This window comes from Nylanderia fulva, unplaced genomic scaffold, assembly GCF_048542155.1.
Source record: "Nylanderia fulva isolate GAGA-0341 unplaced genomic scaffold, ASM4854215v1 Scaffold4, whole genome shotgun sequence".
Taxonomy (NCBI): Eukaryota; Metazoa; Arthropoda; class Insecta; order Hymenoptera; family Formicidae; genus Nylanderia; species Nylanderia fulva.
The window spans coordinates 6,198,236-6,211,398 of NW_028190476.1; the positions used below are offsets into that span (position 1 = coordinate 6,198,236).

At 39.8% G+C, this 13,163-nt stretch overlaps 2 protein-coding genes across 2 annotated transcripts; one reads left to right on the plus strand and one right to left on the minus strand.

Moving 5' to 3' along the window:
* Nucleotides 1–159: 159 nt before the first annotated feature.
* LOC114937822 (solute carrier family 35 member E2A) lies at nt 160–2,674 on the plus strand. The gene is given in 6 exon segments (XM_029311468.2): nt 160–982; nt 1,099–1,350; nt 1,456–1,642; nt 1,722–1,911; nt 1,913–1,926; nt 2,008–2,674. Coding segments are annotated over 6 exon segments (1,119 nt in total). The 5' UTR covers nt 160–699; the 3' UTR covers nt 2,201–2,674.
* Cth (Cystathionine gamma-lyase) lies at nt 648–6,797 on the minus strand. Its single transcript, XM_029311467.2, has 7 exons — nt 6,621–6,797; nt 4,815–4,967; nt 3,914–4,201; nt 3,536–3,806; nt 3,312–3,464; nt 3,041–3,206; nt 648–2,975 (listed from the first exon to the last, which is right to left on the minus strand). The coding sequence occupies exons 2-7, from the start codon at nt 4,962–4,964 to the stop codon at nt 2,831–2,833; spliced, it is 1,173 nt and encodes a 390-aa protein (XP_029167300.2). The 5' UTR covers nt 4,965–4,967; nt 6,621–6,797; the 3' UTR covers nt 648–2,830.
* Nucleotides 6,798–13,163: the final 6,366 nt, after the last annotated feature.

A 13,163-nucleotide genomic window follows, 5' to 3' on the forward strand; every position in this document is an offset into this window, starting at 1 on the left:
AATAATTCCTAGAGAATCTCTGCTCTCAAAAAGAAAATTTATGAATATATAATTAATATTTATCTGTTTATCATTAATAAAGAAATTGTAATATTAAAATTTATACTGACAACCACATACATTTTTTTCGAGTAAAATCATATATGTTACATCACAATGATCACGTTTCTTTCCCAGTTGAGCAATCGCGCGCTCGGCCGACTGACAGAAAAATGACAGAATGGTTTCGCCGGTAAATTCATCGTATGGTTCGCGACCTTGTAAGGTGACAGCGTATGCAAATTATTACGCGATAATGCAATGATAGGCGGATTCTGCATTTCTATTTTGCATAGAAAAAAGCAATTACATAGATCGAAGATTAGTAAAAAGACGGAGTTGAAGCGAGAAAAAGCAGTCCCGCTTTCAGGGACGAAAAATCGTAAGAAAAGGAAGAAAAAAGAGAGGAGAATGCAACGTTATTTATTATTGTGAGGCGAGGAATAAGCATTCCAGCCGGCTAAACGCTGCCGATCCGGTTGATTATCGTATGTCGCGGAACCACGGACACGGTTCGATAATCTAACCTGCGAAACGCCTGATTGCCGCCCGAGGGAAAAAAGTTTCCGCAGCGAACCGACGTAAAAATGTGATTTTTCGCTCGCGCAAGCCTCTCGTGATCCTCGCGTTTTCGCGAGGAAGTGAGAAGAGAAAAGCGCGATGGAGAATTACTCCGTGCGCATCAATTACCCGCAGACCGCGCGTAGTGGAGACCCCGGCGAGGACACGTCGTCCACGTCGCACGACACCTGTCAGCCGAAGCAGTACACGGATCACGGGAGAAAGCGGGAGGACGTGATCGTTTTGACAAGTGACACGAAGGGCGGCCTGTTCAATCCCAGAGCGCTCCTCTTCCTCACCCTGTGGTATGTCTTCAGCGGATGTACCCTGTTTCTAAACAAGTACATATTGTCCTATATGGAGGGTGACCCCACTATTCTGGGTAAGCGATCATTCTCTAGAACACAACTGTCAATCTATCGTATCATTCATAATCTATCTTATATATCTATAATTATTATACATATCCTTAATCGTTTTGCTGGTTTGAAAACACAGGTGCTTGTCAGATGTTGATGACCGCAATTTGTGGACTAATACAAATGTATTTTCCCTGTGGTATGTACAAAGCAAGTCCAAGATTAATGAGGCCCCCTGGATTTTACAAACACATGACACTGGTAGGATGCACGAGGTTTGCAACGGTAGTTCTGGGTCTAGTATCTTTAAATTATGTAGCTGTAAGTTTCACAGAAACTATAAAGAGTAGCGCACCACTTTTTACCGTCCTCATCAGTAGATATTTATTAGGTAAGAATATATAAATCTGTTTACACTGTCCTTATACATATATAATAAAAATTCAATCTTAATTTTTAATAATTAATTGATTAATATTCATTAAATTTTTTTTAGGGGAACACACGGGGTTGTATGTAAATTTATCTTTAATACCTGTAATGGGTGGATTGGCGTTATGTTCCATCAATGAAATCAGTTTTGATCTTAGAGGATTTATTGCCGCTATGGCGACAAATGTAACTGAATGCTTGCAAAATGTGTATTCGAAAATGTTAATCAGTGGTGACAATTTTAAATACACGTAAGTGACATCGATTATATGGTTTGAGTGTGTGAAATTGTTGTAAACTGTAAAAAGGAGAAAAAAATATTATTTTTAGACCAGCAGAATTACAGTTTTATACCAGTTTAGCGTCAATCGTCGTACAAATACCAGTATCGATATTATTGGTCGATCTACCTACACTCGAGCATTCCCTGAGCTTTAAATTATTCGCGGCATTCCTTCTCAACGGAGTGTTCTTCCATTTTCAAAGTATCACTGCTTATGTACTTATGGACTATATCAGTCCCGGTAACACACAGGTATGTAAATATTTTTTATCTGTGTAATAAAAATGTATTCCTCATACACACATGATTTTAAAGTAGAAAATTCTATTGTAGTGTTGCTAATACCGCAAAGAGAGCATTTTTAATATGGCTCTCCGTTTTATTATTTAATAATCCGGTGACGGGATTATCGGCGCTCGGCACTTCCTCAGTTATAGCGGGAGTGTTGCTGTACAATCGGGCGCAAGAATACGACAAGATGAATAGAACAAAGTTACGACACTCGTCGAAGATCAATTTACAGTAAGACAAGTTTTCAAACCAGGACAAGACGAGCATCTATACATGTGAAGAAAGAAATGTGTGTTATTGCACCAAATCTATTGCATATTCATAGTACAAATAATATCCCGAATTTTTATACAGCAGTATTTCATTCAAGAATGTGGGATAATATACATTACAAGCATCAGAAATATGTTAAGAAATGCTCAATCGAAAATTATGTTTATCAAATCTATCAATTTTTTTGCTGTTTATAATTTCTATGATCTAAAAATGTTGTTCTAAAAGAATAATAAAATTATTGTTTTTGAACTTAAGATATTTGCACATATTTAAATATGCCTGATGCAAGTACATAAAAACCCAAAAGAAATTGGAATGAGTAATGTACATGTGTCAAAAAGTATTTGATTATTGTATTATATTTCTAATGTAAATTTGAGAGAGTGGTGGAATGTAAAAATGTTTGATAAAAATAAAATCTCTTTATATACAATACTTGTAGATAGTATTTGTAGGTCTATGAAAATGCCTGATGTGTAGAGGTTTACGATATCAACTGTATATCACCAGAATTAATATATACATACATATGAATAAGAATATTCATTATTATTCTTTTTGTACTTATCTAAGTATTACGTTTGCTAATTCATTGACAAGCAGCTAATGCCTGTGCAAGATCAGCTATGAGATCTTTCTCTGTTTCGAGACCAACAGATAACCTGATTAATTTATCTGTTATGCCTAAGGTCGCGCGTTCAGCTTCAGGCACAGATGCATGGGTCATAACAGATCTATGTGATAAAAATTTATTAATATACCTATAAATATTTAATACCAATTAATTGTGTGTACTTACGGTAATTCAGCTAGCGATTCATAGCCTCCTAACGATTCGGCTAAAGTAAAGACTTTTAATGCTTTGAAAAACTTTTTTACATCGCCCTTTATGTAAAAGGAAACCATTCCGCTGTGACCTGTTGTTTGCTTAAGCGTCAGTTCATACTGGGGATGTGATGGAAGATCTGCAACACATGCTTTATTTTAGATATGTTATCATACACTGTTAAACATTAAAGCATTAATTATTGCAACAGAGATAAGGGAAAAAATAATGCATATAAACATACATGGATGAAATACTCGTTCAACGCAAGGATGAGACTCCAGAAACTTTGCCACAGCTAGGCAGTTTTTCATATGCTGTTTCATCCTCAGTTCCAATGTCTTTAAGCTACGGTTGACCAAAGAGCAGTCAAAAGGTGATGGAACAATACCCATGGCTGAATTCCAAGAAAATATACAAAATACATATTATTCCAAATACGATTTAAAAAAGTTTTTGTTGGCTTACCATTTTGTAAAAATCTTAATCTTTCCGCGAGATCATCTCGGCGAGTTATCGCAGAGCCCATAATTACATCGGAGTGACCGTTGATATACTTGGTCATTGAATATATCACTATATCGACACCAAATTCTAATGGCTTTTGAAAATAACATGTTAAAAATGTATTGTCGACGACGATAATTATGTCTTGACGATGAGGCTTTACGCTATCAACGACGGCTTTAATATCGGTAACTTTCAGTAAAGGATTTGTTGGCGATTCCAGCCATATCATCTGTAAAATATAAAATATATAATAAAATCATATATTAAAAATTAAAATAATGTGGTTAAAATATTATTCAATTCCAACGAAGTAACTCTAAATAATATTTATCTAACCTTTGTATTTGGTTTTATGGCGCTTGTGAGGTTCTCTATTTTAGTCATGTCTACGAAAGAATATGTAATGCCTTGAGTGCTTAAACATTTTTGAATAAGACGGTTAGTCCCACCATAGAGATCATCTCCAGCAATGAGATGATCTCCTGTTTGCAACAAAGCTGTAATTGCAGTCGTTGCACCTAAGCCAGATGCAAATGTAATACCATGTTTGCCATCTTCTAGAGCAGCAAGGCATGCCTCCAGTACATTGCGTGTTGGATTGCCACTCCTACCATACTCAAAGCCCTATATCAACATTAAAATTCTGTTAAATACATATGCATTATATATAGTTTCTTTAATAATATTTAAATTTAAATTTGTTTTTGAATTAAAAAAATTCTCTGTCTAACATTTTACAAATATAAAACTTTTAAAAGTTTTTTATTAAAGAACTTTGAATAAGTAAAGATTCCATGCTAAAACAACTGAAAAAGAATTGTTATGTGATTATGAAAAAATTACTACTATTGTTCATTAATCTCAAGATCAGAATAATGTTTAAAATGATCTTAAACTGTATTAAGTATCTGTCTTGAAAATATATCTATTTGTATTTGTCGCTACTAGATTATTTAGATTTTTTAATAATTACGTGATCATTATTCTCTCATTTTTCTTTTTTAATTTAACAAATAATAACGATTTTAAAAGAAAAATATAATTAATTTTTTCTTGTTAATTTATATATAAATTTTAATTTTATTAATGTAGAACTTAACGTGCACACAGTTTGTTAGCTATACAGTGATCAATTAAGATTGATGGAATAAATAGAACAATTACCAAATCAATTATAAGCTATGCTAGAGTAAGAGATAAATAATTTTAATGAATCATGCATATATTTTGAACTTACTCTGTGCTGAGCTGGAGCATCCTGCTCAAATGTTGTCGACATTACCAAAGGTGGCACAACTGCACCATGGTTCCATTGTTGCGGGCTTTGACCAGCATGAATAGCTTTAGTAGCAAAACCTTGTGTTTCAAATTCTCTTGTTGAATTCATGATCTGTTTAAAAATTTTATTACAATAGATAGCTCATTAGTTATGCCTTGCTCTTCTTACATTATATAAAAAATTATTAATATTAATATACATAAAATTGTAATACATGTTTATATATGATGCAACATATGCAATGAAGCAGAAATATGATAATCTCTGACAATGAGAAATTTAAAGTTATACAGGGTAGGCCATTTTAATCTTTCCACTAAAATTTCTCAAAATCCAAAAATTTAAGACAAAAATGTTTCAGATAAAAGTTGTATGGTTTCAAGGGGGACATGAGATGGTGTCATTGATTTGACCTTGAATAGCCATTTGAAGGTTACGTGAAGGTCAACTTCAATTTCTTAAATGGAACACTATATTTTTTCTTGCATACTTTTGTAGCTGACTTCGAGATCTTTCCAAAACACTACAATAAAATATTTTTTCATGAAGTATTTTTCGAGTTATTAAGGCTGCAAATTTGCAGTATTTTGACATAAAATACAAAATATCTTGGGAAATATTCATTTTTCGATTATCATACCTTAATACTTTTATGCACAGAATAATGAGATAAATCAGTTGATGTAAAGAAAACACATAGTTACCTTTAAAAAAAAATATGAAAATTGCAATAAGCAGTTAGATAATTTTTCTTTAAGACAACTATGTGTTTTCTTTACACCAATTGATTCGTCTCATTATTCTGTGCATAAAAGTATTAAGGTATGATAATCGAAAAATGAATATTTCCCAAGATATTTTGTATTTTATGTCAAAATACTGCAAATTTGCAGCCTTAATAACTCGAAAAATACTTCATGAAAAAATATTTTATTGTAGTGTTTTGGAAAGATCTCGAAGTCAGCTACAAAAGTATGCAAGAAAAAATATAGTGTTCCATTTAAGAAATTGAAGTTGACCTTCACGTAACCTTCAAATGGCTATTCAAGGTCAAATCAATGACACCATCTCATGTCCCCCTTGAAACCATACAACTTTTATCTGAAACATTTTTGTCTTGAATTTTTGGATTTTGAGAAATTTTAGTGGAAAGATTAAAATGGCCTACCCTGTATATACTCAACACAAACAATTTGTATAAACAGTTTTATACTACATTGAAAATTCAAATTAGAAAATTAATGATTTTTTTTGAGTAACAAGAAATATAAAAATTGATATTTTTTGAGATTATTTTATATTTATCAATATTTATTAACTTTTTAACTATATATATATAATTATATTATTATATACAATATAGATTTCAATTTTGGCAGTTATTCCAATCTATTTTTCTCAACCTTAACAGCACAACATATTCGAAAAATTCAGAGGATATCCAGAAGACGTCCAAATATATCCTCTGAACGTCTTTCAAATATGTGTATACGATACACTTTTTGCACTCGTTTTTTGTTGACTTTTTGTCGGCTCGAAGCATTTTATATTTTTCGAATATATATTTTTATTTTTCATGCAGAATTGCGAATTACAAAATTTACTCTCTGCAGTAAAATTCAATCGATCAATTAGAGATCAGTTAGAGTTTAATTGATTAAAAAAAAATAATAATTTCTCTGTTCTTTATAATCCAAAAAGTACAGCTTATTATTGCGTAAGAACTCTTGATTCCGATTATGACGAAATCGGAGAATATTTTACCTGATAACGAATAGAAAAAATTTCTTCGGAAAACTTCACTGGCAAGATTTGGTTTCACCTCGTTGGTTTCGTTGAACGACGTTGACTAGAATGATACGATCAGCGACAGCAATTTATAAACCTTTCAACCTTGCAGCCACGCGGCCAAAAAAAAGATGGCGTGTGCAACACTTAGCGGTGGTAACACTGTTTAAACACCGGCAAACAGGTATATATCGATTAATCGAACGTCACATCATGCGATTTGAGATATCGCTTTTTTGAATTATTGACACAATTTATTTGTTCACTTATCTTGTTTTTTTCTTTTTTTTCGACGTTATTATAAACAAGAGAAGACTTGACAAGATATCTTATTATATAAATATCAATATATTATTCATCTGAATTCTCTTTCTCTCTTTAAAGATTTATTTTTCTGAATTTGCGCGCTCGGCAACAGAATCTAGAAAAAAAATAATAATAGTTTTTATATACATAGTTTTACGGAATACATTTTTTTATTTATCATATCGCGAGAGATTATACATTTTGCAATATTTTTATAAGGCCTATTATGCAAATTCCATTCGCAATCCAGCCATCCCATTGGTCGGCTCACCTTTGACATTCGCGCACGTGAACCAGTAGTAGCGTACGCTACTACTGTAATCAAATCGATATTCGCTCGATTATTCGTTCTGTCAATTTTGGTGTCGTCTCCACGAATTTGAAAGCAATCGCCACCGATCGGCTGATTGCGCACGCGCCGATACGACAGCTGTCCCCGATAACTGCTGCCCTCGGCGATAAGCGTATAGGGCGCAAACTAAAGCGGCGCGCGCGGGAGAGTCAAAAGGGTATTTAAGCTAGCGAGCGGAAAGGCCCGGGACTCTCCTTCGAGCAGTATACCGAAAAAGATAGTTGATTTTGTATACGGGAGTCTTTCGTAATAAATAACAGTCTTTGTCTTCAAGTGAATATTTTGTTGAGTGACTTTCAAACACCTTTCTCGAACCTTCGTACTTTCCGCGCTTTCTAAGAACAGTTGAAACTTTTAACGGTCATCCGTAATTAAATTCTTTCTGTTAATAATCTCGATTTCTTACAACTTCAGAAGTGGGATACGTGCGGAGTATCCTTCGAGACACGGGTGTTTCTTTGGAATAAATAAGAACAGTTTTTGTCTTAAAACAGAGTGTCGATTTATTCGCTCGATTAGAATCGTGTATGCGGACACGCGCGCGAATTACAATGGACAGAGCCGCTCTGGAAAACCTCACGATGGAGGAGCTTCGCGAGGAAGCAGATAAATACGCTCTCCCGACAACGGGAGGCCGTAGCCACTTGGTGGACTCAATTATGAGTCATCTAGAGCGGCACGGGCCGGTCAAGGAGTTGGCTCAGCTAGCAGCACCTCCAAGCAGGCCCCAGAATAAAAAGGCGGCACCGGCTAGGGCCGCAGGGTCGTCAGAAACTTCGGCGACGGCCACAGAGTCTCTGGAAATGACAGAAATGATGAGACAGATGCTGGTGTCTATCCAGCAGCAGCAACAGCAGCAGCAGCAGCAGCAGCAACAATTGAACATGCTACTTAACTTAGTGATGGAGCAGCGACGAGAGCCCGCCGCTGTCCCGGTTCTGCCACTAGATGCGGAGTCTGTCTCTCCGCCGGGTCCTTCTAGGGCCCCGAGAGTGTCACCGACGGACGACGTGGACCGTCGGACGGCGGAGTCCTGGACACCGACAGGTTCAATCCAGGCACTGGCTTCACAAATCCCGGAATTCGCGGGCCAAGAGGATGATAACGTGCACGCGTGGGTCCGACGGGTGGACAAAGTCGCCCAGGTCCACAGCGTCTCAGACGGGGCGATTCTCTTAGCAGCCTCCAGCCGCCTCACCAAATCGGCTCGCCGGTGGTACGACGTGCAGGGAGACGCCGCGGTGGAATCCTGGAGCGGCCTGCGAACAGAGTTAGTTAAGATTTTCGACCGGAAAATTCCGTTCTTTCGTGTAATGCAGAAAATAGAGGCACGAAAATGGCTTCCTGCAAAGGAAACCTTCGACGATTATGCCATAGAAAAACTGGCAATGCTGCATCGAGTGGACCTTCCCGAAGCGGACAAGGTACATCTGCTGGTGAGCGGAATCACCATCACCACTTTGAAGGCGACCGGCGCTGTCACTATCGGAGGACACGGTGGACGGCTTCCTGGAGAGGATGCGGCGTATCACTCAGGGCGCCTCCGAGTGGGACCGGAAACCAGCGCAGCAGGGTCAGTCCAGCAAGGGAGGCAAGGAGTCAGCCTGCAGAAATTGTGGTAAAAGAGGGCATTCCCACAAGGACTGTAAAGGTGAGACCACTTGTTTCTATTGTAAAGAGAAGGGGCATCGTCGGTTTGATTGCCCCGCACTAAAGAAAAAGGAGTCGAAGGCGGCGACCAGGGCGCAGCCTGCATCGGGAATCACGGCAGCCAGCGTGACCGCGGATGAGGTAGCATCCGATTTCGTGGCGGCAACACAGGAAGCGTGCAAGTCGACCGTCGACGATCCGTTGATTTCTATAAACGAAATTTTAGGAAATTCATGCGACTTGTTAGGACTTATAGATACGGGTAGCCCGGTTTCGCTAGTAAAAAATAGCGTATATGAAAAATTTATTGCGCCATTTTGCGTTCTCAAATCGGTTGAGACAAATTTACGGAATCTATCGAACGTCCCGTTGAAAATACTCGGGTCGGTGGATGTTCAGATAACTTTGAAAAAAATTAGCGACAAAACATTTTCAATACGGTTATATGTTTTGCACTCCGACGCGTTCAAGGGCGACATTATACTTGGGAGAGAATTTTTGTCGAAAAACAATATCACTTTAATATACGAACCGGCGGCGCAAGGTGAACATGACCGAATAAACATGTTTGCGAATTTGCCTTTGTATATTGACGAGGACTTGAGTTTAAAACAAATACTCGAGGAACACGAAATAGACTTCGGGCGCGAAACAAAAATAAAGTTACAAAAAATTATTTTAGAGGTACAAGAACAGGACACGTCACCTGTAAACGACGACTTCTCAGTGCACGTACATTTGAGAGATCCGTCGATCTATGCGTTCGCGCCCAGGCGCTTCGCGAATGTAGAGCGAACGCAGATCCGGCAAATCACAGACGATCTCCTAGAGCGAGGTATTATTAGGCCGAGCGTCTCGCCTTATTGCGCGCGGGTCGTACCTGTGAAAAAGAAAAATGGTAAGATGCGTTTGTGTGTTGATCTGCGACCGTTGAACAATCGCGTGGTCAAGCAAAAGTATCCGTTTCCGGTAATCGAAGAATGCTTATCGCGATTGAGTGGAAGTCGCGTTTTTTCATTATTGGACTTAAAAGATAGTTTTCATCAAATCAGAGTCCATGAAGACTCCATGAAGTACTTTTCATTCGCGACCCCGGACGGTCAATTCGAGTTTACCCGGTTGCCATTCGGTTATTGCGAGGCACCGGCCGAATTTCAGAAAAGACTAATTAGCATCCTTAATTCGTTAATCAGGGAGAACAAGGTAATAGTTTATATAGACGACGTGCTAATACAGTCTGTAACAATAGAGCAAAATCTGGACACACTAAAAGAAGTTCTCGTTATATTGAAAACGCACGGTTTCGAGCTAAATTTCGGAAAATGTAAATTTTTAAGGAAGAAGATAGAATTTTTGGGATACATAATAAACGCGGACGGGATTACATTAAGCCCCCGCCACGTGGACGCGATCACAGGATATAAAGAACCGTCCGACAAATTAAAATTACAACGTTTTCTGGGACTCGCAAGTTACTTCCGAAAATTTGTTAAAGATTTCGCGCTAAAAGCTAAACCACTACAGAATCTTTTGAAAAAAGACGTTGTATATAATTTTGACGAACGTTGCGCGCAAGCATTCGAAATTTTGAAAAAAGAACTGACCTCCACTCCGTTGCTGAGACTGTACGATCCGGCGGCCGAAACCCAGTTACACACAGACGCATGTTGCTTAGGGTTCGGAGCGATCCTTCTCCAGCGACGCGATAATTCCTGGGGTCCGGTTGCGTACTTCAGTCAAGGCACGAACGCAGCGGAGAGCAGGTATCACAGCTACGAGCTGGAAATGTTAGCAATCGTTAAATCAGTTGAGCGGTTTCACATATACTTATATGGCACGCGGTTCACAATAGTAACAGATTGTAACGCAGTAGTATATGCGGTAAATAAGGCAAACCTAAATCCGCGAATAGCGCGATGGACTCTCGCGCTGCAAAATTACTCGTTCGACATCATACATCGTCCAGGTAGTCGCATGGCACATGTAGACGCGCTTAGTCGAAGCGTCGCGCACATAGACGAACTTCCGCTGGAGAGACGCCTTGAGTTCCTTCAGCTTGCGGATTCGAATATCCTAGAAATTAGTAAAAAGTTAGAACTAGAGCATAATGATAAATTCGCATTAGTAGACGGATTGGTTTATAAGAAAATCGATAACGAACTGAAATTTGTAATTCCGGAGTCGATGATATCCAATATAATGAGAATTTATCATGACGAAATGGCTCATTGCGGAGTAGAAAAAACAGTAAACGGAATCTTAAAAAACTATTGGTTTCCCACCATGAGAAAGCGCGTAAAAGAACACATAGACAACGCCCTTGCCCGCTTCTAAGAAACAGTTGAAACTTTTAACGGTCATCCGTAATTAAATTCTTCTTTTAATAATCTCGATTTCTTACAACTTCAGAAGTGGGATACGTGCGGAGTATCCTTCGAGACACGGGTGTTTCTTTGGAATAAATAAGAACAGTTTTTGTCTTAAAACAGAGTGTCGATTTATTCGCTCGATTAGAATCGTGTATGCGGACACGCGCGCGAATTACAATGGACAGAGCCGCTCTGGAAAACCTCACGATGGAGGAGCTTCGCGAGGAAGCAGATAAATACGCTCTCCCGACAACGGGAGGCCGTAGCCACTTGGTGGACTCAATTATGAGTCATCTAGAGCGGCACGGGCCGGTCAAGGAGTTGGCTCAGCTAGCAGCACCTCCAAGCAGGCCCCAGAATAAAAAGGCGGCACCGGCTAGGGCCGCAGGGTCGTCAGAAACTTCGGCGACGGCCACAGAGTCTCTGGAAATGACAGAAATGATGAGACAGATGCTGGTGTCTATCCAGCAGCAGCAACAGCAGCAGCAGCAGCAGCAGCAACAATTGAACATGCTACTTAACTTAGTGATGGAGCAGCGACGAGAGCCCGCCGCTGTCCCGGTTCTGCCACTAGATGCGGAGTCTGTCTCTCCGCCGGGTCCTTCTAGGGCCCCGAGAGTGTCACCGACGGACGACGTGGACCGTCGGACGGCGGAGTCCTGGACACCGACAGGTTCAATCCAGGCACTGGCTTCACAAATCCCGGAATTCGCGGGCCAAGAGGATGATAACGTGCACGCGTGGGTCCGACGGGTGGACAAAGTCGCCCAGGTCCACAGCGTCTCAGACGGGGCGATTCTCTTAGCAGCCTCCAGCCGCCTCACCAAATCGGCTCGCCGGTGGTACGACGTGCAGGGAGACGCCGCGGTGGAATCCTGGAGCGGCCTGCGAACAGAGTTAGTTAAGATTTTCGACCGGAAAATTCCGTTCTTTCGTGTAATGCAGAAAATAGAGGCACGAAAATGGCTTCCTGCAAAGGAAACCTTCGACGATTATGCCATAGAAAAACTGGCAATGCTGCATCGAGTGGACCTTCCCGAAGCGGACAAGGTACATCTGCTGGTGAGCGGAATCACCATCACCACTTTGAAGGCGACCGCGCTGTCACTATCGGAGGACACGGTGGACGGCTTCCTGGAGAGGATGCGGCGTATCACTCAGGGCGCCTCCGAGTGGGACCGGAAACCAGCGCAGCAGGGTCAGTCCAGCAAGGGAGGCAAGGAGTCAGCCTGCAGAAATTGTGGTAAAAGAGGGCATTCCCACAAGGACTGTAAAGGTGAGACCACTTGTTTCTATTGTAAAGAGAAGGGGCATCGTCGGTTTGATTGCCCCGCATTAAAGAAAAAGGAGTCGAAGGCGGCGACCAGGGCGCAGCCTGCATCGGGAATCACGGCAGCCAGCGTGACCGCGGATGAGGTAGCATCCGATTTCGTGGCGGCAACACAGGAAGCGTGCAAGTCGACCGTCGACGATCCGTTGATTTCTATAAACGAAATTTTAGGAAATTCATGCGACTTGTTAGGACTTATAGATACGGGTAGCCCGGTTTCGCTAGTAAAAAATAGCGTATATGAAAAATTTATTGCGCCATTTTGCGTTCTCAAATCGGTGGAGACAAATTTACGGAATCTATCGAACGTCCCGTTGAAAATACTCGGGTCGGTGGATGTTCAGATAACTTTGAAAAAAATTAGCGACAAAACATTTTCAATACGGTTATATGTTTTGCACTCCGACGCGTTCAAGGGCGACATTATACTTGGGAGAGAATTTTTGTCGAAAAACAATATCACTTTAATATACGAACCGGCGGCGCAAGGTGAACATGACCGAATAAACATG

What these genes read in the sequence shown, in the direction of transcription:
- Cth (XM_029311467.2), bottom strand. Translation starts at nt 4,964, where the DNA reads ATGAATTCAACAAGAGAATTTGAAACACAAGGTTTTGCTACTAAAGCT. An exon ending in ATTAAGATTTTTACAAAATG is followed by an intron (nt 3,465 to 3,535) that starts GTAAGCCAACAA and finishes CTTGGAATTCAG; the next exon opens with CCATGGGTATTGTTCCATCA. An exon ending in TGAACGAGTATTTCATCCAT is followed by an intron (nt 3,207 to 3,311) that starts GTATGTTTATAT and finishes CATGTGTTGCAG; the next exon opens with ATCTTCCATCACATCCCCAG.